The sequence below is a fragment of the Homarus americanus genome, unplaced genomic scaffold (genome assembly GCF_018991925.1).
Source record: "Homarus americanus isolate GMGI-L3 unplaced genomic scaffold, GMGI_Hamer_2.0 scaffold20930, whole genome shotgun sequence".
In the NCBI taxonomy this organism is placed as follows: Eukaryota; Metazoa; Arthropoda; class Malacostraca; order Decapoda; family Nephropidae; genus Homarus; species Homarus americanus.
The window spans coordinates 9,212,757-9,240,247 of record NW_024748502.1 but is presented as its reverse complement, the minus strand read 5'-3'; the positions used below and the strand labels follow the sequence as shown (position 1 = coordinate 9,240,247).

General features: G+C 41.0%; 1 protein-coding gene across 1 annotated transcript in view; it reads right to left on the bottom strand.

The window, feature by feature from the left end:
• The window catches only part of LOC121880351 (hypoxia-inducible factor 1-alpha inhibitor-like), a 325,317-nt gene extending 305,339 nt beyond the window's left edge, over positions 1-19,978 (bottom strand). Inside the window, exon 1 of the mRNA XM_042387506.1 lies at positions 19,846-19,978. Within this exon, the coding sequence (XP_042243440.1) occupies positions 19,846-19,974 (129 nt within the window). The 5' untranslated portion in view covers positions 19,975-19,978. The remainder of the gene's footprint in view (positions 1-19,845) is intronic.
• Between the last annotated feature and the right edge of the window lie 7,513 nt (positions 19,979-27,491).

The window sequence follows — 27,491 nt, the reverse complement described above, 5'->3', positions numbered from 1 at the left end:
TATCCAACTTAAATCCGTTGCTCCAAGTCCTATCCTGCTCGGATATTATGAGAACTTTATCTATATCCCCTTTATTGATTCCTTTCACCCACTTAAATACTTCTATCATATCTCCCCGCACTCTTCGTCTTTCTAGGGAATGCAAGTTAAGTTTCTTTAACCTATCCTGATATGGAAGGTTTCTAAGTCCCGGAATCATTTTCGTCATTCTTAGCTGCACCGACTCGAGTGAATTGATATCCATTCTATAATATTAATAAGGGCACCAGAACTGAACCGCATAATCGAGGTGTGGCCTGACTAGCGCAAGATATAGTTGCAATAAGACCTCTGCACTCTTATTACTTACACTTCTAGATATAAAACCCAATACTCTGTTTGCCTTATTTCGAACATTAACCCACTGTTTTCTAGGCCGTAGGTCCGGGCTTACAAGTACCCCTAGGTTTCTTTCACAAGTCGACTTCTCTAGGTTGATGTTGTTAAGGCTGTATACATTGTCAGTATTTGTTCTTCCAATATTAAGTACGCTGCACTTGCTGGTGTTGAATTTCATTTGCCATTTTTCAAACCACCCCTGCAGTTTATTTAGATCCTCCTGTAATGCATTTGCATCCTGCCCTGAATTAATCTGCCGCCCTATTTTGGTGTCATCCGCAAACTTGCTTATGTCACTGCTGATCCCAGTATCTAGATCGTTTATGTAGATTATGAACAAGAGTGGGCCTAGTACTGACCCCTGGGGAACCCCACTGGTTACACAGCCCCACTCAGATTTAACACTATCTACGCTGACCCTCTGCGTTCTATCGGTGAGCCATGATTTTATCCAATTTAAAACTTTCCCCTCAATACCATGAGCCTTAATTTTTCTCAGAAGCCTCTGATGCTGTACTCTGTCAAATGCTTTGCTAAAGTCTAAAGTCTAAGTAAATAACATCGTAATTTTCGTCATTATCTACAACCTCGAAGACTTTCCTAAAAAACGTCAGCAGATTTGTTAGACAAGATTTTCCCTTTGTAAACCCATGTTGCGAGTCGTAGATTAATTTGCTTTTCTCGAGATGCGATCGGATGCTATCTGCTATAATTGATTCAAGAAATTTCCCCACTACTGACGTCAAACTGATCGGCCGGTAATTTGACGCTGATGCTCTGTCTCCCTTTTTGAATATGGGTACTACATTTGCCTGTTTCCACAGGTCTGGCACAACTCCGGTGTCTAATGATTTTGTAAATAAATTTACAAGGGGTCCGCTAATCTGTTCCCTACACTCTTTCAAGACTCGAGGGAAAATTTCATCCGGCCCTGGGGATTTTGTCTTCTTTAGTTTATTTATCGTCTTAAGAACATCCTCTTTTCTGATAGTGATATTCTTTAATTTCTCTTCCTCCTTTCCCCTAAATATCAGTTCCATCTCTGGAATTTCCTCGCGAATTTCTTCTGTGAAAACTGATAAGAAGTAGCTGTTCAATGCTTTGCATATTTCTTCACTGCCATTTATCACTTCTCCCCTCCCTGACTTTAAAGGCCCAACTTTGTCCTTGACTTTTGTTCTATATACCTGGAAAAATCCCTTGGGATTCGCCTTGGATTCTCTTGCTATTTTGACTTCATAGTCTCTCTTTGCTTTCATTACATTTTTCTTAACATTCCTAGATAGTTCATTATACAGTGGGGTATGCTATAACGAACGGATCCTACTACGAATATTTCTATAATGAACGGTTTTACCTATAAAATTGAGAATGCTATAACGGACGCAACTCCTACAACGAACGCGGATGAATACGGGACTATTTCGCCTGGCGCATGAATATTGTTGTACCGCGACCCACAACAAGAGCGTCAGGCGCCATCTTTGTCTCATTGTGTAGCCAGTGCACCACTGTTATTGTTGAAATTTCGTCTTTTGATGTGGAAATTCGCGTTATTTGTATAACTATTTTGTTATACAAGTATACAATTGTAACAATGAGTCGTCCAAAGCGAGTGAGAAAGCTAATAACCCTTGAAACTAAGAAAGAAATTATAAAGAAACGTGAGAATGGAAGAAGCATTGCGAAACTTAGTGATGAATATGGGATGGCTAAATCGACTATATGTACGATTTTGAAGAATAAAGAGGAGTTAAAAACTGTGCAAGTGGCTAAGGGAATCTTTAGACTTAGCAAAGCAAAGTGTAATGTGATTGAAGAGATGGAAAATTTACTCTTAGTGTGGATAAAGGAGAAAGAAATGGCAGGTGGTAACATTAGTGAAGCTATAATTTGTGAGAAGGCTAAACAATTGTTTGAGGACCTTAAAGCCAAGACTCCCAGTGGAAGTGATAGTGATGTGCCAGTGTTTAGGAGTACCTGCATGCTGAATAACACTAAGGTAAGATAAAGTACCGTATTTTTTACATTTTCCACAGAATTTTTTCAGTGTTAAGTGGTTGTATTTGGGGGCCTGGAACGGATTAATCCTATAACGAACGAATGCTATAACAAACGAGGTTCTGGAACCAATTACGTTCGTTATAGCATACCCCACTGTACCTATTTCTGAGCTGCTCCTCCCCTCCCTTTAATTTCTTATAAATTCCTTTCTTTATTCCTAAGTCATGTTTAAGTTTTCTGGTCATCCACATTGGCTCATTCTTATTTGACCTAATTTTTCTGTATGGTATATTTAGTTCTTGTGCTTTATGTAGTATACTAGTGAATATATTATAATCATGATCAATTGTTGTGTCATCTATGACCTCACCCCTTCCTACTGGGGACTGACGTGACTGTTCCCAGGTGGCCTCACCTAGGTACCTTCTTAATCCCTGATAATCCGCCAACCGAAAGTTTGGGACTCTGACCATATTGTCATTGTTTTTTGTTTCCCAATTTAGGGTGAACCTGATTTCTCTGTGATCACTGTTACCTAGTTCTTCCCCTACTGTGATATCTCTGATAATATTTTCTTTATTTGTTAATACTAGGTCTAATATACAGTGGAACCTCACTTTACGCGTTTCTACATTTACGCGGTACCTTGCCAGAACCGGAATTCCCAGTTTACGCTGTGCATCTACTCATATACGCGGGTGAAGTATAATTTGTTTATTTAGCTCATAAAATTCATACAAATTATCCGGCCAGAATATAATTTACATTGCTGGAATTCTTATAATTTGATGATCAATTTGAATATAAGCATCATAGATTTTGCATTAGACATACAAATTTTAGATCTAATGCAAGTATTTTGTTTACTCAGAGCAAATATATTATCTTTTGTGCAAAATATATGAAGTGTATATTCAAAATATTCCTGGTCTTGCAAGGAATCCAGCAATGTCAATTATATTATCCTAACTTTAGTCTGAGGTATTATTTATTCCTAAAAATGTAAATATACTGTTATAACCCAATCATTTCTCTGGTAGGGAGGGAAGGTGGGGGTGAGGGGTAGGGAGGGAGGGAGGGACCCAGGGAGCAGGTGGGAAGAGGGGGAGAGGTGGGGTATTTTGATTGACAGATAGTATTTCGGTAAGTATATTTTGTTTATTTATTGAACATATTTGTTTTAGCTCATAAAATTCATACAAATTACCGGGCCAGAATATAATTTACAGTATTACCCCGCTTTACACGGTTTCACTTTCCACGATTTCTCATTTACGCGGTACCTTGCCAGAACCGGACTTTCACTTTCCGCGGTGCATCTACTCATATACGCGTGAAGTAAAATTTTTTTTTTTTATTTAGCTCATAAAATTCATACAAATTACCCGGCCAGAATATAATTTACATTGCTGAAATTCTTACAATATGATGAGCATTTTGAATATAAACACCATGGATTTTGCATTAGACATACAAATTTTAGATCTAATGTAATAATTTGGTTTACACAAAGCAAGAATTTTATCTTTTGTGCAAAATATATGAAGTTTACATTCAAAATATTCCCTGACCTGCAAGGAATCCATAAATGTCAATTATATTATCCTAACTTTAGTCTGAGGTATTATTTATTACTAAACGTTAAAATCTAGTGTTTCACCCAATCATTTCTCAGAGAGGTAGGGGCCAGTGAGCTGGGAAGAGGGGGGTGGGGGGATTTGAGTCCATTATTTGAATGGACATTAACCTGGCGACTGTATTTCTCTTAAAATATTAATTGTGTGAGCAAACCATCATAAAATTTAGATGTTATTTTTACTACAACATAGGTATTGTGTCGGAAAAAGTGGAGTTTGGGGGTCGGGCCAGTCTCTATTGGAATTAATCCCATATGTTCTGTTGTTCACTTTACGCGGTTTTCACTTTCCGCGGTACCCTGTGGGTTCAATTGACCACGTAAATCGGGGTACTACTGTACATTGCTGGAATTCTTACAATTTGATGATCATTTTGAATATAAACATCATAGATTTTGCATTAGACATACAAATTTTAGATCTACTTTAAGTATTTTTTTTACTCTGAGTAAATATGTTATCTTTTGTGCAAAATATATGACATTTATATTCAAAATACTCCTGGTCTTACAAGGAATCCAGCAATGTCAATTATATTATCCTAACTTTAGTCTGAGGTATTATTTATTACTAAAAAGGTAAATATTCTGGTTTCTCACACATTTCTCTGGTAGGGAGGGTTGGTGGGGGGTGGGGGGGAGGGAGGGACCGACCGACCATCTGTCACGCTTGGAAGAGGTGGGGGAGGCAAGGTGGGGTACTTTGATTGGCAGATAGTGTCGTGAAGAATATTTTTTTTTTTTATTAACTGAAGATATTTGTTTTAGCTCATAAAAATCATACAAATTACCCGGCCAAAATATAATTTACATTGCTAGAATTCTTACAATTTGATGATCATTTTGAATATAAACATCATAGATTTTGCATTAGACATACAAATTTTAGATCTAATGTAAGTATTTTGTTTACTCTGAGTAAATATGTTATCTTTTGTGCAAAATATATGACATTTATATTCAAAATATTCCTGGTCTTACAAGGAATCCAGCAATGTCAATTATATTATCCTAACTTTAGTTTGAGGTATTATTTATTACTATACCTGGTTTTCCCCCAAAAATTTCTCAGAGAGGGAAGAGCCAGCGAGTGTAGTGTGAGAAGAGGGGGAGGGAGTTGAGTCCATTATTTGAATGGACATTAACTTGGCACTGTATTTCTCTATTTCTCTTAAGGATTAATTGTGTGCATGTACCATCATAAAATTAAGATGTTATTTTTACTAGAACATAGGTATTGTTTTGGAAAAAGTGGAGTTTGGGGGTCAGCTGGTCTCTATTTCATTTAATCCCATGTTATGTTATTCACTTTACGCGTTTCTCACTTTCCGCAGTACCCTGTGGGTTACATTAACTGCGTAAAGTGAGGGTTGACTGTATTCTATTCATACTGTGCTTGATATAATACATTCACAGAAATGTAATATTTTTGCAACTATAATGCTGATGTCAATACAAGTGTGGTTACAGCGAGACTGACTGAGTGAGAGAGAGCTATGCGTGTGTGTGTGAGGTTGTGGGAGCGGGCGGTGTTCCATGTTCGGTGCCGCGCGTGAGTTGAATGGCGCGCGATTTGAATGTACTTCAATTACTTCAATGTACAGAATATTCCTCCGGCGGGGCAATCCGCGTATTTGCAAATCCGTGTATTATAAACCCATGTATGTTAAGGGCCGACTGTACTACGATACCATATTTCTGAATATTTTCATTAAAATCCATCAAAATCATTTTCCTTGTCATCGTCTGCAACACCAAACAGCTTCTCCCAGTCCTCTCCTTGAACAGGGCTAGAGGGTACGTGTTTTTCGAATCATTTTCAGTTAAAAAACTGTTACATCACAAGTATATTTTACCTAAACTGCGCCTGAATGAATATATTCTCGGAAATAAATAGTAGTTCTGCTGAAACGTGATGTATTTCAATGTAAAATAGGATAAAATACATGACGAAAACAAAAGACTTTACCTAAGCTTTCGATGTTCTTGAGATGTTATTCGTTTTTTTACTAGTTTTCGGTTAAAATACTGTTATATTACAATGATATTCTATTCATACTGTGCTTGATATAATACATTCACGGAAATGTAATATTTTTGCTGAAATTACTTACGTATTACAGTGGAAAGTGGGATAAAATCATGACGAAAACAATGACTTTGAAATATAATGCGATATTAACCTCTAAATCGGTTAATTCGGACAATCGGCTAAAACGGACACCCCCCCCATTAGTCCGAATTAACGAGAGTCGACTGTACTACGATACCATATTTCTGAATATTTTCATTAAAATCCATCAAAATCATTTTCCTTGTCATCGTCTGCAGCACCAAACAGCTTCTCCCAGTCCTCTCCTTGAACAGGGCTAGAGGGTACGTGTTTTTCGAATCATTTTCAGTTAAAAAACTGTTACATCACACGTATATTTTACCTAAACTGCGCCTGAATGAATATATTCTCGGAAATAAATAGTAGTTTTGCTGAAACGTGATCTACTTCTATGTAAAATAGGATAAAATACATGACGAAAACAAAAGACTTTACCTAAGCTTATGTTCTTGAGATGTTACTCGTTTTTTAATAGTTTTAGGTTAAAATTCTGTTAGGGTATATTACAATGATATTCTATTCATACTGTGCTTGATATAATGCATTCACGGAAATGTAATATTTTTGCTGAAATTACGTACGTACTACAGTGGAAAGTGGGATAAAATCGTGACGAAAACAATGACTTTCGCTTTCTTTCGTTCAAAAGATGTTACCGTAATCGCTTTTCAAATGGTTTAGTTAAAAAACTGCTGTATTAAAGTAATATTCCCTTCCAATTGACTTGAATAAATACTCGAATGGAAATATACAATATTTTTGTTGAAACTACCTGCGTTTCAGTGTAAAGTGTCGTAATAATAAATGGTAAACAATTTGCCTTCGGCACTCGTGTTTCATGCACGGCGAGCCTCAGTTTATAGGACGTAGAGCGTTTTTAGTGAAGGATTTGTTGTTCCATTACCCTCAAAAACGTGGGTCGAACTATAAACGAGGAATATCGTAAATTAACGATTTCTTGGTCAAAAAATCAGGGTCGACCTATAAACGAGGGGGGGTTATAGACAAGTATATACGGTATACTTCTCCCTTGTAATTGAGTAAATTCACTGAGTAATTCGGGCATCCCGGTTCTGGCAAGGTACCGCGTAAATGACCAAACTCGTAAACGAGAACCGCTTAAACCGAGGTATTACTGTATTATTTTTTGCATTTCCGACTTACGACCATTCCAACTTACGACCTGGATTTGGGTCCCTAACCCCGTCGTAAGTCAGGGAGGAGCTGTAGTGTTTCTCACTTTTGATCTTTTTTCATGTTTGTATTTTTTTATTATTACAGTGGTCCCTCGGTTAACGAACACAATTCGTTCCAGAAGGTCGTTTGTTAACCGAAAATTTCGTGAACCAAAACAATTGTTTCAATGGAATTTTGGGTAATTGGTTCCAGCTCACCGAAAATTACATACAAACGAAAAATAAATGCAGTAAAGTACACTTACTTTGAGGTGTGCATGTAGAAGGCTCCTGGTTGTTGTTGATGATGATGATGATGGGAATTAGAAGTGGGGGTGGAGGAAAAGGGAGAAGAGAAGGCAGTAGGGTGGAAGAGAAGTCATCCCATGCTTCATGCTGCCATTTCACCCATAAAATTTTAAGTTCACTTGGTGTAATTCAAGATTATTTTCTTTAAATCAACACTGCACTGCATTATATATTGTCAATATGTAAAATAAATTTCAGAATGACCAATAATTGTATTGTAAAAACATATCAGATTATGTTCAATAGTCTCAAGCAAGATGCTTCCTCCACTGAGCACACACACAAACTGACGCCATTCTGGGCGAGTCAAGTGGCTGTTTGGCGCACTAAAAACTAGTTCCCTCTACTTCAATTATGTTAAATAATTGTTAAAATGACTAAAAATTTTAATATAAGACTTGGAAAATTATTGAAAAGTAACAACCTTCTTGATATTTACTCAAATGGTAATGAATTTAAGCCCTAAAACCGATTACTGTATTGGTGGGCTAATACTACAGCTGGTTAGCAGACAAAAGCAGGCGAAAACATGTTGGGAAAAATTCGTAAGGAATTCGTTAACAGATTTTTTTCATTAACCGAATTGAATATTCTTATGGAAGGTAATTCGTTAACCGAAATTTCGTTCACCGAGGCGTTCATTAACCGAGGTATCACTGTATTATTATTACAGTGTTATTACAGGTGGACTATCAAAAATCCGGCAACCGATAAACCGGAACCTTCAGTTTTCCGGCATGGATTCAGAGCGCATTTTCAAATACAGTTGGTCCTCACATTACGCGGTTAATGTAACCCGGAGGGTCCCGCGGAAAGTGAGGAACGCGTAAAGTGAACAACATAACATATGGGATTAATTGAAATGGAGTCCAGGCCGATCCCCAAACTCCACTTTTTGACGACACACAACTATGTTGTAGTAAAAATTTTATCTTAACTTTATGATGGTATGAAAAAACAAGTAATATAGAAGAGGTTAGGTTAGGAAAGATAAAGGTTAACATAGGAAAAATTAAGAATAGGTTAAAAAACTAAAAATTTTGTGTAACACTTACGGTAGTAGAAGAGATGGGTCGGCATACGGGGATGGAGGCTGGTTCCGAGGCAGAGGGCAGATTACTGGCCCTCAGGTGAATCACCATTACTAGGTGAATCATCATCACTGTCACTTACAGTTGTCAGGGCTTCCCTGACAAATCCCTCAAAGTCAACTTCACTGTCACTATCACTGGCGTGGGCTGGCTGTGGTGGGTTTCGGGTGAAGAAATCTGTTATGCTTTGCTGACGGCTGGCGTTGATGTTGTCGTGATACACCTTGATGTACGGCTCCATAGCCTGCACCAGCCGATTATGGAAGACTTCATAGCGGTCATCGTCATTGTCGCGGGAAAGGAAGGACTTCATCTTCTCTGCACACTCCATGGCACCCTTAATATCACTATGACTTAAATTGTGTTCTTCGGAGACTGACGCACCTTCTTCCTCCTCTTCACTGACGTGTTCTTCTTCCATCATCTCGTCGGCAGTCACTTCAGGATCTCTGATCACCTCCAGGATGTCGTCGTTGGTGGTCTCAGAGAAGCCTGGAACTGTAACAGTCTGCGCAGCTTCTCTGGCAAGGTCCACTGCTACTGCAACATTCTGAACCTCACCAGTCACAGATTGACTCCTCCTCTCACCTGGTATTCCATGTAACACATGTCTCCATGCGTGACGAATTGTAGCAATAGACAGCTGATCCCATGACTCCACCAAGATGTCCACAGCTTTCTTGATGTTAAATACTCTCCAGAATTGTTTGAAGAGTATTTTTTGCTGTTCTAACCGTTGTTCCTCATCTTCGTCGCTCTTGCTATCGGGGGTGGTGTCACTCAGGTCACGCAACTCTTCCCTGGTGTTGGTGTAGTCGTTCAGGAGCTGGAATTTTTTTTTTGAGAATGCAGCTTTCACATTGCAAATCAACTCCTGGTCCATGGGCTGTAATATAGACGTAGTGTTGGGAGGAAGGAAGACCACTTTTACGTTGGGGTGACGATCTAACAGTAGGGGCGAGTGTCCTGGTGCGTTGTCCAGCAGCAACAAAATATTAAATGGGACATTCTGTTGCTCACAGAATTTCTTTACATCGGGAACAAAACAGTCATCAAACCAGGAGAGGGACAGTGTAGAGAACATCCATGCCTTACGTGCTGTCAGCCAGTGGACATTTAGCTTGGTCATGTCCATGGTTTTGTAGGCGTGCGGCTTGCGTGCTGTGTGGATCACCGATAACTTGAGCTTACAGGTACCGGAGGCATTGGTGGCAAACAGGACGGTGATGCGTTCCTTCTGCATTTTCCGGCCCCGAATCCTGCTGGCATTCTTCACAATGTAGGACTTGGAAGGTAGTTTTCTCCAGAAAAGACCAGATTCGTCCATGTTAAACACCTGGTCGTCACTGTACTGTCCTTCCTCCATAATCTCACGTAAAAACGGAGGAAATTCCCGAGCCGCAGCACGATCAGCACTCGCTTCTTCACCACCAATGTTTATATTGGTGATCTTGTTCCGGATCTTAAACCTCTGTAACCACCCAGAGGAAGCATTAAAGGGTTTGGGCTCTGTAATTCCCATCTTTCGTGCCACTGCCATGTACAGTTCACGTGCGTAGTCCTTCACAGAGCGCGTGTCGACCGCCATGTTCCGTCGCGCCTGACGCACCAAGTACCTCACAAGTAATTTTTCTGTCTTGAGAAGCACCTGGTTGTGAAAATACTTGATCATAGAAGCACCTGCAGACTTTGTGATTTTCATGTGCTCTTTGATCTTGGCTGCATCCTTCTTGATCGTGCGAATCGTAGATTCGTTGACGCCATGCTGGCGCGCGAGATCAACTTGCCGTGTTCCTTTCTCCAAATCTTGAATAATTTGGTACTTCACCTCGTAGCTTAAGGAACGTCGTGTCTTCTTTGGCTTAGTGCCGCTGGGTCCAGGTAAGGAAAGGTTTTTCTCTGGGGGTGGTGGTCCGGCGGAAGCCATTTTACGGAACAATGGATGCGCGTTAACACGGAGTGGCCTTGAGGGATGAAACTGTCGCGGCTAGGTCAAGCGTCGTCTTTCCTCCCTCCCTCCCTCCCCCGGGTGGACACGTCATAATACTTTAAGCCAATTACAGCTAGCAGCAGAGGAGGGTAGAGATGCATGGCCAATCACAGGTCTTGTACGTCATATGACGTCAGTGATAACGTAACAAAGACACACTGCGCAACCTTACCGCGCCGCTTGCCCAAGCGGAGGGAGGAGGAGGAGGGAGGAGGAGGGAGAGGCAGGCAGGCGGGCAGGCGGGTGGCGCGTGGCGCGTGGGGAAAATCTAAAAATATCGTCGCGCCGGACACTCTCCGCGTAATGGCGTTCGCGACCGCGGAATGTGAGAATGTTAGGTTCTGGCAAGGCACCACGTTAATGGTGAAACGCGGAATGCGGGACCGCTTAATGTGAGGACCAACTGTATTTCTTTGTTTATTTAATGAAGATATATGTTTTAGCTCATAAAATTCATACAAATTACCCGGCCAGAATATAATTTACATTGCTGGAATTCTTACAATTTGATGATCATTTTGAAAATAAACATCATAGATTTTGCATTAGGCATACAAATTTTAAATCTTATGTTTACTCTGAGTAAATATGTTATCTTTTGTGCAAAATATATGACATTTATATTCAAAATATTCCTGGTCTTAAAAGGAATCCAGCAATGTCAATTATATTATCCTAACTTTAGTCTGAGGTATTATTTATTACTAAAAAGGTAAATATTCTGGTTTTCCCACACATTTATCTGGTAGGGAGGGTTAGTGGGGGGTGGGGGGTGGGGGGTGGGGGGGGAGGGAGGGACCGACCAACCATCTGGCACGGTGTGAAGAATATTTTTTTTTTATTAACTTTAGATATTTGTTTTAGCTCATAAAATTCATACAAATTACCCAGCCAGAATATAATTTACATTGCTGGAATTCTTATAATTTGATGATCATTTTGAATATAAACATCATAGATTTTGCATTTGACATACAAATTTTAAATCTAATGTTTACTCTGAGTAAATATGTTATCTTTTGTGTAAAATATATGACATTTATATTCAAAATATTCCTGGTCTTACAAGGAATCCAACAATGTCAATTATATTATCCTAACTTTAGTCTGAGGTATTATTTATTACTAAAAGTTAAAATTAGTTTTTTCACCCAACATTTCTCTGGCAGGGAGGGAAGGTAGGGGGTGGAGGGGAGGGTTGGGACCAACCGACCATCTGGCGCGGTTGGAAGAGGGGGGGAGGCAAGTTGGGGTACTTTGATTGACAGATAGTGTCGTGAAGAATATTTTTTTTTTATTAACTGAAGATATTTGTTTTACCTCATAAAATTCATACAAATTACCTGGCCAGAATATAATTTACAATGCTGGAATTCTTACAATTTGATGATCATTTTGAATATAAACATCATAGATTTTGCATTAGACATACAAATTTTAGATCTAATGTTTACTCTGAGTAAATATGTTATCTTTTGTGCAAAATATATGACATTTATATTCAAAATATTCCTGGTCTTACAAGGAATCCAGCAATGTCAATTATATTATCCTAACTTTAGTCTGAGGTATTATTTATTACTAAACGTTAAAATCTAGTGTTTCACCCAATCATTTCTCAGAGAGGTAGGGGCCAGTGAGCTGGGAAGAGGGGGGGGGGGATTTGAGTCCATTTTTAAATGGACATTAACCTGGCGACTGTATTTCTCTTAAATATTAATTGTGTGAGCATACCATCATAAAATTTAGATGTTATTTTTACTACAACATAGGTATTGTGTCGGAAAAAGTGGAGTTTGGGGGTCGGGCCAGTCTCTATTGGAATTAATCCCATATGTTCTGTTGTTCACTTTACGGGTTTTCACTTTCCGTGGTACAATACCCTGTGGGTTCAAGTGATCGAGTACGTAATCGGGGTACTACTGTATACAGCATATATAATAAAATTTCATTTGCTTTTCATTTAGTGTTTAATTTTCTTTGTTTAAAGGACTGTACAGCTATTCATTTTCTGTTAAACTTATACAGCAAATGTAACCATCAGTTTTCCGGCATTATCGAAAATCCGGCACTCCTCAGGTCCCGAGGTTGCCGGATTTTTGATAGTCCACCTGTATTATTATTATTATCAATATTAATTTAATTATTTTTTATAATTTTTTATTTTTTATTAAAAATTTTATTTACTATGAATTATTATTATTATTATTATTATTATTATTATTATTATTATTGTTATTATTATTATTACATTTTCGCCCCCCAGGCTCCGATGTGGGTCAATGACCTGTGCCCGGGTGAGCTAATCCCCATAAAAAAAAAAAATATTGTACAGTACAGTACACCCACCTCTCGTTTTACCCAGGGGTTACATTCTTGAAATCCACCGCTTAAACAAAATTTTCCCATAAGAATACAGTCGGCCCTTAACATACGAGGGTTTAGCATTCACGGATTTGCAAATACGCGGATCGCCCCGCCGGAGGAATATTCCGTACATTGAAGTAATTGAAGTACATTCAAATCGTGCGCCATTCAACTCGCGCGCGGCACCGAACACGGGACACCGCCCGCTCCCGCAACCTCACACACACATGCATAGCTCCCCTCACTCAGTCAGTCTCGCTGTAACCATGCTTGTGTTGACATCAGCATTGTAGTTGCAAAAATATTACATTTCTGTGAATGTATTATATCAAGCACAGTATGAATAGAATATCACTAATATAACAGTATTTTAACCGAAAACTATTAAAAAAACGAGTAACATATCTTGAACATCGGAAGGTTAGGTAAAGTCTTTTGTTTTCCTGTAGTTTATCCTAATTTACATTGAAATACATTACGTTTCAGCAAAACTACTATTTATTTCAGAGAATATGGAAATGTAATATTTCTGCTGAAATGACGAATGTATTACAGTGAAAAGTGACGAAAGCAATGACTTTCGCTTTCTTTCGTTCAAAAGATGTTACCGTAATCGCTTTTCGAATAGTTTTCAGTTAAAAAACTGTTGTATTACAATAATATTCTATCCTAATTCACTTGTGATGCAACAGTTTTTTTAACTATTCGAAAAGCGATTACGGTAACATCTTTTGAACGAAAGAAAGCGAAAGTCATTGTTTTCGTCACGATTTTATCCCACTTTCCACTGTAATACGTACGTCATTTCAGCAAAAATATAACATTTCCGTGAATGTAGTATATCAAGCACAGTATGAATAGAATATCATTGTAATATAACAGTATTTTAACCGAAAACTATTAAAAAGACGAGTAACATCTCTTGAGCATCGGAAGGTTAGGTAAAGTCTTTTGTTTTCGTCATGTATTTTATCCTATTTTACATTGAAATACATCACGTTTCAGCAAAATTACTATTTATTTCCGAGAATATATTCATTTAGGCGCAGTTTAGGTAAAATATACATGTGATGTAACAGTTTTTTAACTGAAAACGATTCGAAGAACACGTACCCTCTAGCCCTGTTCAAGGAGAAGACTGGGAGGACCAGTTTGGTGCTTAAGACGATGACAAGGAAAATGATTTTGATGGATTTTAATGAAAATATTCAGAAATATGGTATCGTAGTATTTATTCAAGTGAATTAGGATAGAATATTATTGTAATACAACAGTAGTGACAATGTGGAGGAGGCGGAGGAATAGAGCGGGGAGGAGTGATGAGTCGGTGACTGGCGGGAGCAGGGACGAGTGGAGATGCCAGCCAGTACATTACGGGTGTACAGTATTAATTGTTTTTATAGGTCTTTTTGCATTTTAATATTAAATACTGTACTTTACGTTTCAACAAAACTACTATTTATTTCTGAGAATATGGAAATGTAATATTTTTGCTGAAATGACGGACGTATTACAGTGGAAAGTGGGATAAAATTGTGACGAATGCAATGACTTTCGCTTTCTTTCGTTCAAAAGATGTTACCGTAATAGCTTTTCGAATGGTTTTCAGTTGTGGGATTATGAGGCTAATGATAGGATAGAATATTATTGTAATACAGTACGGTACAACAGTTTTTTAACTGAAAACCATTCGAAAAGCGATTACGGTAAAATCTTTTGAACAACGAAAGAAAGCGAAAGTCATTTTTTTCGTCATGATTTTATCCCACTTTCCACTGTAATATGTACGTCATTTCAGCCAAAATATTACATTTCCATATTTATTTCTGAGAATATATTCATTCAGTCACAGTTAAGGTAAAATATACTTGTGATGTAATATTTTAATGAAAATACGGTATCGCAGTTTTCTTTTGTTTCAAATTTAATAAAGATTGATGCTTCGAATATAATGAACAAAAATTTGTACAGTAGTACCCCGCTTAACGCGGTCAATTGAACCCACAGGGTACCGCGTTAAGTGAAAACCGCGTTAAGTAAACAACAGAACATATGGGATTAATTCCAACAGAGACTGGCCCGACCCGCAAACTCCACTTTTTGACGACACACAACTATGTTGTAGTAAAAATATTATCTTAACTTTATGATGGTATGCACACAAAATTAATAATTAAGAGAAATATCAATAATATTAGGTTTTTTAACACTTACATTAGTAGAAAAGATGGCTGGGCACACGGGGATGGGGGGTTGGTTCCGAGGCAGAGGGCAGATTATTGGCCCTCACCTGTATCACTTGTATCAATTGTATCACTATCCACCACAGAGGCTTGCAGGGCCTCTTTGTCAAACCCCTCAAAGTCCACATCCTCACTATAATTATCACTATCACTGACTTGGGCCGGCTGTGGTGGGTGGCGGGTGAAGAACTCGGTAATGTTTTGATGACTGGGCGACCTTGTGCGCATCGTGCCCGCGCCACTTCCCGCGTATATGAGTAGATGAACCACGTTAAGTGAAAGTTTGGTTCTGGCGAGGCACCGCGTATATGCGAAATCGCGTTAAGTGAAACCGCGTTAAGCGGGGTAATAATGTACAGTATCTATAAATAAACTTTAAAAAATGAATTCTTTGTTTTACATCGTCCTGTGCTACCATACCATGCATTTGGCTACTTTGGGCTTGCTATGATGACGCAAGAGATCTGCCCTGGCAACTGTACCGACACTCACAGCTGGTGGTGCGTCGTTTCCATTGTTTGCTGGTAGTTACTGGTAAATATTTTTCAACCTAACGAAACTATTACCCGTTCAGAGGTCGACCCCCAATTTTTTGTCAAATAATTTGGTCTTAAAAACTTGAACTACACACAGGTATATACGGTAAATAAGGACATGGGGGGCCAGGGGTTTTTTAGGGGGGCAGCAAAAGAACACGGATTTTTAACGTTCACGGGTATCTCTGTTACCTAACCCCTGCGTATGTTAAGGGCCGACTGTACATGTAAATGGTACAGGTTAGGGGAACCATCATATACCGCACAAGGTACGAACAGAGCTCTCACTTAAACCAAGCACGCAGCCAACCTCCGACACACGCTCTTCTCTCTGAAGGCGGATGATCACATTTAATTTCATGTCCATTGCGATTGTTTCTCGTGCCTTTTTAGCTTTAGGCGACCCAGAGGAGGCAGATGGACGTTTTCCAGACATGCTCAATGGGGAAAACAGCGTTTAACACTAAAAAGGTACGTGATAAACACACGATGTAAATGAGTGCCCAGAGAAAAAGTACTAGTGTTGGTGTGAACCGAGATAGCGATACGTGGGAAGCTTGCTGGACGGCGTCACAGTTGTTGTACAGAATACTTCATTATCATCATTAGTAGTAATAATCTTTATTACATAATTATAATAATTATTATTATTATTAATAATAATATTAAAATTGTTGCTGTTGATACGACTGTGACTTTACAGTAATAACTTACAAGTACCTCACCAGGCATCACACGCAACTCCACTGCCAGGTGACCAGGGGAATACGCGCGGCAAATTTAAACTGTCTTGAACGTGTTATTTAAAAAACAGGTGCGCGTAAATTAGCTATTTGGTATTAATTGAACAATCACGTCATTCCAAAAACGCTTAAATCAAACGTGTGTAAAATGCGAGTTACCTGTTCATTTTTTATTTGTAGGGGCACATTTTCTGAAAACTTTCGAGAAAATCCCAGTACCCAGAAAACTTCAGGGATGGGGGATTCTTTTCTGAATTTGAGAGATGAAAACCAGGCACATTTTCTGGAAATTCAAAGAAAAATTTTCTGGTACCTAGAAATCTCTCATTCCCATAAGTGCTTTGCACCAATTGTTCCAACTAGTGGAAATATCACTGTACTAGATATCAAAATAAGAACTTTCTGTTTAATATGGTAGGGGGTCTGCCCCCGCAACTGTGGAAGTCAAGCAAAGTTAGGTAGGTCTCTTTGGTTGGTTAGGTCAGGTTCTATTAGGTTCTACTTAATGTCACCTCGGTTAAGGTTCGTTTTAACGTCCCTGCCAGTTTCTATAGGAAGAGTTAATATTTTCCAATTTGGACTTTAGATATAGGTTATGTTACCTTTCAACATTCTTGGATAGTCATTATTTTCAAGATAATGTCAAAATAATTAATTATTTACCATACATACTCCTCTGCAAATCTGCCAAGTTGCCACATGCCGTCTGTTTATTTACAATTGACCCTAGGTACCAGTGTACTTTCACATCACCTAAAAATTTAAAATTACACCATGACACTTCAACAAATTTGCTTTCATTGGTACCAAATCTAAAAAAAAATTACTTTCTGCTTAACATGCTGGTGGCCCCCCTCCCCGGCTAGGAAGTTAGGTCAGGTTAGGCAGGTTTCTTTGGTTGGTTAGTTTTATATGTCTTTCTGACATTTTCTCATAAATTAGGATTTTCCAAAGAAAATGAAGGTCAAATTTTAATAAAACACACCAAAATGCACCAGAAAAATACACTGTATTTCCCTGGAAAAAAGAAATGAAGGGGACATTAAAATGAATCTTTACCCTCACCTCTTTTAAAATATTTATATAATGATAAGAACATCTTTGGATAAAATTAATGAAATCGAACAACTTCTGGTGGTAGTGCTATTCTCAGACATGACCAATAATATTTTTTACAATCCTTTAGAAAACTAGCATAATAAGCAGGGCTTCAGAGCCGATGCATTATTTGTTTTAATGTTTATATTCTTACTATAATTTCATCAGAGTTCCAATATAATAATCATTCTTATGGAAATTGCTTTGTCTGGTAAATATTTAGACGAATAGGCTTGCCCTACATTTTGTCTTTCTTGGTGGCTATGTGGTGGCACTCAGCCAAGCATACACCAAGCAAGCCGTGCTCTGTCGATCTCGGCTCAGCCAGTTCTAATTTCACCACGGCATGTAAAGGGTGTCGCCATTCATATACTGTATGGACATTATTCATGAATTTCGGGGTAGAGACGATTTGACCCTTCAGTTTTTATAGTGTTATACTCTTATTTATGAACCTATTTGTGAGGAAGTACTTTTCACAGCAATACTGTGAAATTGAACTGGGTTTGTCTTCAAAGTCAACAATTGTTCACCACTTCCTCAACTCCGTGGCTCGCCGCTTCCCGTCTCAGTAACAGTAAGTTTGCCCACTGCAGGTCTTAAGTTATGCTAGGTTAGGTTAGGTTAGGTTAGGTTAGGTTAGGTTAGGTTAGGTTAGGTTAGGTTAGGTTAACTTGAACTTTTAAGTAACGTAGTGGATATTTTGCCATGATTGGCTTAGTTCCCACTAACACTATTTTACCGTGAGTGCGCTCTGATCGGCTAAGTACCGTCTGTTTAATATGACGGAGGGTTCGCCCCCAGCTAGAAAGTTAGATGGGTTTCTTTGGTTAGTTAGGTCAGGTTTTATTAGGTTTTAGTAAACATCGCCTCTCTTATGATAACGCCATCTGTGGAAAAAATTAACAAAAGGAACAACTCCTGGTTAGGAATGTTGGTTTTATTTTACTTTCGGACAAAGCGCACCCCAAAGTTATAAACTACTGAAACATTTAGATCTCCCTATTCTGAGCATTTTGAACCCCATATTTACCATTCAGAAATGGAAAATAGCGACACAATTGAATTTAATTGATTTTAAGTACTTTTCAGTCTTCGTCTGTGAAGACATGTTATCTGCGTGAAACCAAGTTAATTATAAGTGCATTAACATCACAATGCGCAATGTTGACTGACGTCATCCAGTCGTGACCAATGATGTATCAATCTCATCACGCAAATTTTTTTTGACCAATCACATGAATTTTTTCAAAGGAAGCAGCCCGGGTACGGATTTGAATTTCAATCACCAGTCTGACAATGGCCGTGGTGGAGGTTGGGTGTGATTCGTGCTCCAACGATTATTTTAAGTTTATTGCCGAGTTTTACGAGAAAGACGATCATGCTATCCAATTCCTACATAATCACGGTGTTCTCCCTACGTCTGTTGAGTCTTAGGTTTGTTTAAGCTAGGCCTACCGGGGGTCCGGGGGCTCAGTCCCCGGCTAGAGGTTAGGTAAGGTTATGTTAGGTTATGTTAAGTTGTTAGGTTGTCAGGTTAGGTTAGATGACTCATTTTCGTTTTCTTCCCCACCCAAAAACCCCGATTCCCCAGGAAAATCATACAGTATTGGTCAACCCCTAGGGACTCATGTCCAAAAGTAAAAAATTACAGGTATGTTTATAGCTAAACAATGATCGACTCAAGACAAAATAAATGCCAAATGTTGCCAGAGTCACGGTCAAATATAGATCTCGTGTTGTACTCGGTAATGGACTATTACCCAATCAGAGCACACTTAAGGTAAAATAGCGTTAGTAGGAATTTAGCTGGTCAAGGCAAAATATCTACTGCCTTTAAATAAACACTTTTAACTCATTTACCATTACTATGAGTGTTCACAATAAAACACAGTGAAATTGCGGCGTTTTTAAATTTGTTTTCTATGAGAAATCAGCGGCTGTGAACTCACTGACGAAAATAGAGTAAGAAAATAAACACCAAAATAAATAACTCATTGGCAGGTAAGTCAACATTAACCGTCGTTAAATAATTACCCAAAGCTATAACTATTACTTTAATGAATGCTTGTTAAATAAGACACTTATTTGTTGTCTTACTACTTGTATTGTTCTATTATTTCCTATTGAAAATTCCTCTTGTCATTTCATTTCGTACTGACCTCTTTTGAAATGAGTTCCATTGCTTGAGGATCATTGCATGGCAGCCGTGGAATTAGTTCTGTAGGAAAAAAATACTTTTTAATATGACTCTCGTCCCATCCTGTGTTGGTGCCGTTCATTGTTGACATTTGACGGTCAGTGAGTAGGAGAGGAGAGAGGATGGTGATACTGGCGGCCACTGGCAACCTGTTATATTATTATGTGCATGTCACAGATGGCGCACCTTAGCTATATTTCGCCTTTAAGACATTTCAGTAATACTCTGGCAAATATCTCAACGGGACCTGGTGACTTATTAGGCTTTAGCTTGTCTATTTGCTTACTAACATCATTACTAGTCACTACTATCTCAGTTAATCTAGTTTCTTCACTATCTCTGTATATACCCTTATAGAGTCGGTAGACTCGGTACCTCGGTAATCATGTTTAAATTTTCGGTGGTGAACACTGTTGAAAAATATCTGTTCACATTATTGCTCGTTTATCCGTCGTTATCAGTTAGCTCGCTGGTATCTGATTGTAATAGTCCAATCTTGGTCCGTGTTTTAGTTAGATACAATTGAAAGAATCCCTTGGGGTTTGACTTCGCCTCTCCTGCTACCTTCAGTTCATTATTCCTCTAAGCTTTTCTTATCTCGTTCTTGATCCAACTGGCCAATACGATATAATAATCTTGGAAGTAAACTTCACCACGATTTATTCTCCAATCTATAGCCTTCCTTTGGCCAATCATATTATTTAACTAATTATTTATCCAATCGGGGTTTTGTTATTTGATCTGAGTTATCTGTATGGAATTCTCCCCTACAAACGCTGTTTGTCGCTGAGTAGTCGACCCCACCAATTCCCCAGTGTATGCCTCGTGGTCTGGGTCAACCAGCGCCGCCATACATCACGGAGCGGGGGTCAACTACTAAGCCACGCCTACCCCCCGCTATATAAGACCTGACCTCGTGGTGATCTCTCTCTTTCTACTCACACCAACCAGCCAGCATCACCTCCTCCTCCGCCGCTGCCTGGCAGCCCTCGCTCCTCCTCCGCCTGCCTGGCGGTCCTCGCTCCCGCCGGCGAGCATGGCGACCCACAAGCTGTCCTTCTCTGAGCGTCCTCACCAACCAGCTCTCTCTACATCACGCTTGTAACCATGCTGCCTTCCCAGCACCAAGCTGCATTGTACATCCAACACAACATGTATAAAGAGAGCACATTGTGAGTTTCCTTTCTCCAACCCATCCTGAGTGTGAAACAAACAATCCTGAAACCCACAATGGTGCCCCCGGAGATTCGCACTCACACAGGATGGAGGAGAAACTGATCACGCTCCTAGTCTTCAAGCAACATGGAAGATTGGCTTATCCACACAGAAGCAGCTCTCATCGGCTCTACAGCTACTGTCTCTACACCGCAGGTTAGACACCCTAGAGCAGCTCTGCTACTCTAAGCAGACACCAGCTCCTCTTCCTGCCCCAAGCACCACGTCCTACCGACCCCAGCACACCCGTCCTGCGTCAGACGCCGACCCCGGCCCAGCAGTAACCCCTGCCGCCCTTGACGTGGCCTCTGTTCCTGACGCGGACCCACACACCCCTCTTTTCTCCCTCAGGTACTCCCTGCTAATGTCCTGCACCCTGCTGCTGTCGTGGACCCAGCTGCTGTCACGAGCCCTCATCCGCTTCTGCTGACGCAGCCCCTGCTCCTGACCCAGGCCCACACACGCCAGCAGGCGCATCTGACGACTCTGTACCTGCCGTGAGGGAAGCACAACATTCATCGCCTCCACACACCCTTATTCTCCCTCTCTACTCCCACAGATATTGTGTATCTAGGCAGTTGTCCCCAGCGACCGGCTCATCCACGCCATCGCCGTTGTCTCACATGAGGCATGCACCGCCCGTTCTGCCTCACATGTGCTAAGCAACTCTGCAGACAACAAGTCTCCTACACCACCTGGAGGGAAGGGGGAGTATTGTAGTGGAATTCTCCCCTACAAACGCTGTTTGTCGCTGAGTAGTCGACCCCACCAATTCCCCAGTGTATGCCTCGTGGTCTGGGTCAACCAGCGCCGCTATACATCACGGAGCGGGGGTCAACTGCTAAGCCACGCCTACCCCCCGCTATATAAGACCTGACCTCGTGGTGATCTCTCTCTTTCTACCCACACCAACCAGCCAGCAACACCTCCTCCTCCGCCGCTGCCTGGCGGCCCTCGCTCCTCCTCCGCATGCCTGGCGGTCCTCGCTCCCGCCGGCGAGCATAGCGACCCACAAGCTGTCCTTCTCTGAGCGTCCTCACCAACCAGCTCTCTCTACATCACGCTTGTAAACATACTGCCTTCCCAGCACCAAGCTGCATTGTACATCCAACACAACGTGTATAAAGAGAGCACATTGTGAGTTTCCTTTCTCCAACCCATCCTGAGTGTGAAACAAACAATCCTGAACCCCACAGTATGTTCTGCCTTTGTGCATTACTTTTACTTTAGCCTCTTCGCCACTGATCGGCTCGTTAGCCGCTTGGGCGATCGGTCACGTCTCTGATTACTTTTCCTTTTCATTTATCCTCTTCGCCAAAAGATCGGCTCGCTAGCCGCCCAGGCGATCGGTCACGTCTTTGTCACGCACTGTTGGCAAATACTGGGCATGCACCGGCTCCTGAATGTAATGTACCTGAACCCGCTCCAGTGTTGGTCAAGTCTTGTTTTGAAAGAGTTCGCACTCTGTGCCATCACAAAACTCTCTGGTAGATTGTTCCAAGAGTTTACAACCCTCACTCCGAAAAAGTTTGCAATCACAGTTTTTTGGACTCGCGGCTTCTTCAATCTTGAGCTGTGACCCCTTGTAGGGCGAGCGTCAGCCAGCTCCAAGTAAGGACACTCGACTGAGTAGTGCCCCCTGAGGTGCTTATGCACCTCAACTAGGTCACCTCTTGCCCGTCTGTAGTATAAGCTAGGCAAGTTCAGGCGCTCCAATCTCTCAGGGTAGCCGAGGTGCCGAAGTGCAGGCACCAGCCTGGTGGCCCTCCTTTGAACATTTTCAACCAACTTACAGTCCCTAGCATATCTCGGGGACTAGACGGGGTGACAGTACTCCAGATGGGGAAGCACTTCACTCCTGAAGATCGTTACGAGGGACGGACCGTCTAGATATCTGAACGACCCAATAATTTATTTGCCTGGTTTACCTTCTTCTCGCAATTGCCCGAGAACTTCAGCTCATTGTCAACATACACACCTAGTGTAATGACCACGGTCATACACGTCAGTTAACGTAAAATCAGACGATTCATATTATGCTCAATAGCCCACAAAACAGGTAGCCATGCTTTCTTATTGAAGTTCCCCATCTGAGGAGTACGCGCTTCACGACGCCTGAGTCTACCGTTTTCTCTCAATCTTGAATATACCCAAGACTTCATTATTCCTTAGTAATGATAGATTTTGAAATTGCAACTGTGGTTGCAATTGGTGAGGCAACCTAGATATATCTGTTTAGAGTTGGAACATTCAAAAACCATTGTGAGTGGTGTTGAAAGCTTCAACTGTCCTTAGTGTTAGGAAAACTTGTCAAGTAAGTGAGTGTAAAGTTTGTCAGTTAGAGTGGCCTTTTTTATGTCGTCCGTGGGAGTGTGGGGTTATGGGTTGTTTGGTGTTCTCACTCAGGATGCGATGGAGAAAGGAAACTCACAATGCGCTCTCTATATACATGTTGTATTGGATGTACAATGCAGCTTGGTGCTGGGAAGGCAGCATGGTTACAAGCGTGATGTAGAGAGAGGTGGTTGGTGAGGATGCCCAGAGAAGGACAGCTTGTGGGTCGCCATGCTCGCCGGCGGGAGAGAGGACCGCCAGGCAGGCGGAGGAGGAGGTGTTGCTGGCTGGTTGGTGTAGGTAGAAAGAGGGAGATCACCACGAGGTCAGGTCTTAAATAGCGGGGGGTAGGCGTGGCTTAGTAGTTGACCCCCGCTCCGTGATGTATGGCGGCGCTGGTTGACCTAGACCACGAGGCATACACTGGGGAATTGGTGGGGTCGGCTACTCAGCGACCAACAGCGTTTGTAGGGGAGAAATCCACTACAGGAGTATCCTGAATTTCCTATCGCTACTGAAGTTATATTATTTTGTCGCCCAAACCTCATGGAATCTAATGTTGGTAGTTTAGTTAGTGTCAGTTGTTTATTTTAGAAAGTCATTACTCTCCTGAACAGTTCCTGTCAAACTCGAAAATATCCAAGACTTAGCGGCTGTTTTGACCCGGAATCTGGTTTGCGGTCAGGCGAGTAGAGTTGTTAATACATATGTAACTCCATTTCACCTCTTTCCTGACAAACTCAATCTCTGATTAGATCATAAAGATGGACGTAGAAAATTAACCTGACCTGTGACCCTTACGGTCACAGCTAGGTGTCCAGCGATAACTTTGAATAGAATGTCTATTGTTAGTAAAATTAGTCTTTCTGGTAGGGATATGCCCTCAGGCCCGTATATATGCCGACGCACGGGGAAAAATCACTCCCTCTGTGATTTCTCCTCCACGTCTACAGGTATGTAGATGATTGTTTTTCGCCGTCGTGTTAATCCAGTTAACTTGTAATGACCACGGTCATACACGTCAGTTAATGTAAAATTCTCCGATTCATATTATGCTCAATAGCCCGCAAAACATGTAGCTATGCTCTCTTATTAAAGTTTCCCATCTTAAAAGTCCGTTTTCTCAGCGCTTCAGGACGCCTGAGTCTGCCGTTTTCTCTCAATCTTGATTGTACCCAAGACTTCATTATTCATTAGTAATGACAGAATTTGAAATTGCAACTGTGGTTGCAATTGGTGAGGCAACCGAGATATGTCGGTTTACAGTTGGAACATTCAAGAACCAGTGTGAATGGTTTTGAAAGCTTCAACTGTCCTTATTGTTAGTAAAACTTGTCAAGTAAGTGAGTGTTGAGTCTGCCAGTACAAACGATACCCGCGGTATCGTTCCCTAAGAATGACCATGAGTTTCCAATTGCTACTGAAGTCAGAGTATTTTGTTGCCCATATAAGGGCGCATGCTTTCCAACACCTACGCGACCCTTATCTTACTTACTTCCCCTGTCTTAGTTCTTACTCAGTTCTGTCACATATTCTTTTGGTAGCTTTTTACTTTTACTTTTATCCTCTTCGCCACTGATCGGCTTGTTAGCCGCTTGGGCGATCGGTCACGTCTCTTGTCATTTATATTCTTCACCAAAAGATCGGCTCGCTAGCCGCCCGGGCGATCGGTCACGTCTCTGTCACGCACTGTTGGCAAATACTGGGCATGCACCGGCTCCTGAATGTACCTGAACCCGCTCCAGTGTTGGTCAAGTCTTCTCTTGAAAGAGCTCACACTCGGTGCTGTCACAACACTCTCTGGTAGATTGTTCCAAGAGTTTACAACCCTCACTCCGAAAAAGTTTGCCCTCACGGTTTTCTGGACTTGCGGCTTCTTCAATCTTGAGCTGTGACCCCTTGTGGGGCGAGCGTCCGCCAGCTCCAAGTAAGGACACTCAACTGAGTAGTGCCCCCTGAGATGCTTATACACCTCAACTAGGTCCCCCCTTGCCCGTCTGTAGTATAAGCTAGGCAAGTTCAGGCGCTCCTATGAGGGCTGCTACTGCCACCATTTATGAGGGCCTCTGTGTGCCAGTAACAATTCCTTTTACTCTTATATTTATCACCATTGGTAGCGTGACGATAGGAGGCTCGTGGGTAGGTGTAGTGATAGTATCAAGCAATAGGGAAGGAATAACGGTAAATACTGTAGGTAAATAATAGACACAATTATACAAATACAAAGTTTATTTAAACATGAATATGAAATTAGAAGAAAGAATTGGTTTGTACTAACAGACGAAATCTAGTACTAGGCCCTCAGGCTCAACATACTCACACCATTACTGGGTGGACATATTCAAAAACACTTCCAACCCTACTGGGTGGACATACTCAAGAACACAACTATGATAGTCATTTAGCACCATAAATACTAGGGCAACTACCACTACAACACTCAGTCGTCAGGAGTGATACTCAAGCAACAGCCATGGGGTCCAGCCACCATGGAGTACTATCCGACGAACTCTGGAGATCCCAGTGGATTAATTCCACCACACAAATAGCCCTACTGAGTTAGACACTCATCCACCAATGATGGGGGCTGGTAGTGGTGTGTGGCTTGGTGATCCGGCGTCACCTCGTGGACCGAGCGTTAGGGCTAGACGAGCCAGCTATGGGGGCTATAGGTAGTCTGAAGTGTCTGACGGCCGGGTCTCACGAAGGTAACAGATCCTACTTGACCTCGGACATCTCCCCAGACATTGTGGATACAACATCCACCCTACAGACACGGCCTAGGCTGCGTTAGGGACCTGTATGGATGAAGGGACGGGCACTTACTAACGGGTGACAACAACATCACGTTTCAGGGGACGTTAAAGACGTAAATATGACTTCACTCAGAGCACATCAACTACGTTACTGTAACGCTTGCACAAGCAACTATTAATTGGGTCAAATCACTTAAAGAAGGGCAAATTACAACACAGAGTGGAATGGCATACCTGTATGGATGAAGGGACGGGCACTTACTAACGGTTGAAATGCCCGCGGCGCCCTCACTCAAACTAGGCCAGGGAGTCCAGCTACTCCTATTCCGATGAATTAATTTACGGTACACTCTGACGTTGAAATTGAGATTATGAACTCATTTTCATTCTCTACTATTATCTCAACTACCAATGCTCTGACTCGGCTATCGAAAGCAAAATTAAATTGATTACAAAGGATTGGATGGCAACAGGTCCCAGCATACAGCGTCTGCTCCCATAGACAAAGGCTGCTCATCGATGACGTCATCAAGGAACCGAGAAAACGGAGGACGTTTCCACTGGGGGACTCGGAAGGTTTTGTGGACGTTTGAGCGTAATATGAATCCTTAAGGTTTTCAGGTTAGCTCTTATCATGACCATTACACTCCAATCTCTCAGGGTAGCTGAGGTGCCGAAGTGCAGGCACCAGTTTGGTGGCCCTCCTTTGAACATTTTCAACCAACTGACAGTCCCTAGCATATCTCGGGGACCAGATGGGGTGACAGTACTCCAGATGGGGAAGCACTTCACTCCTGAAGATCGTCACGAGGGACGGACCGTCTAGATATGTGAACGACCTTCTTATAAGACCCAATAATTTATTTGCCTGATTTACCTTCTTCTCATAATGGCCCGAGAACTTCAGCTCATTGTCAGCATACACACCTAGGTCCTTCTCACACACAGTCTCAACTAGTACATTTTCTTCATCCCGTTGGGTCATTCTTTTGGTAGCATGGACATTCTTTTGGTAGCATGGACATTCTTTTGGTAGCATGGTCATTCTTTTGGTAGCATGGTCGAGGGTCTAGGCACATGGGTATTGTAATTCTGGTATCAAGTCATTTGGACGGAAATAAAGGTAAAATACTGTGGGAGAAATGAATACATCTAAATACTCTAAGAACAAATTTATTAATATGAAATCAAAGGGAAAAAAAGAGATAATATTCACATAACTACCAGGTTCAACTCCTGGGCTTATTGCAGACTCAGTACTTTCTTTACTTATTTTCTTAGTTACTTATGTTCTTATTTCTTT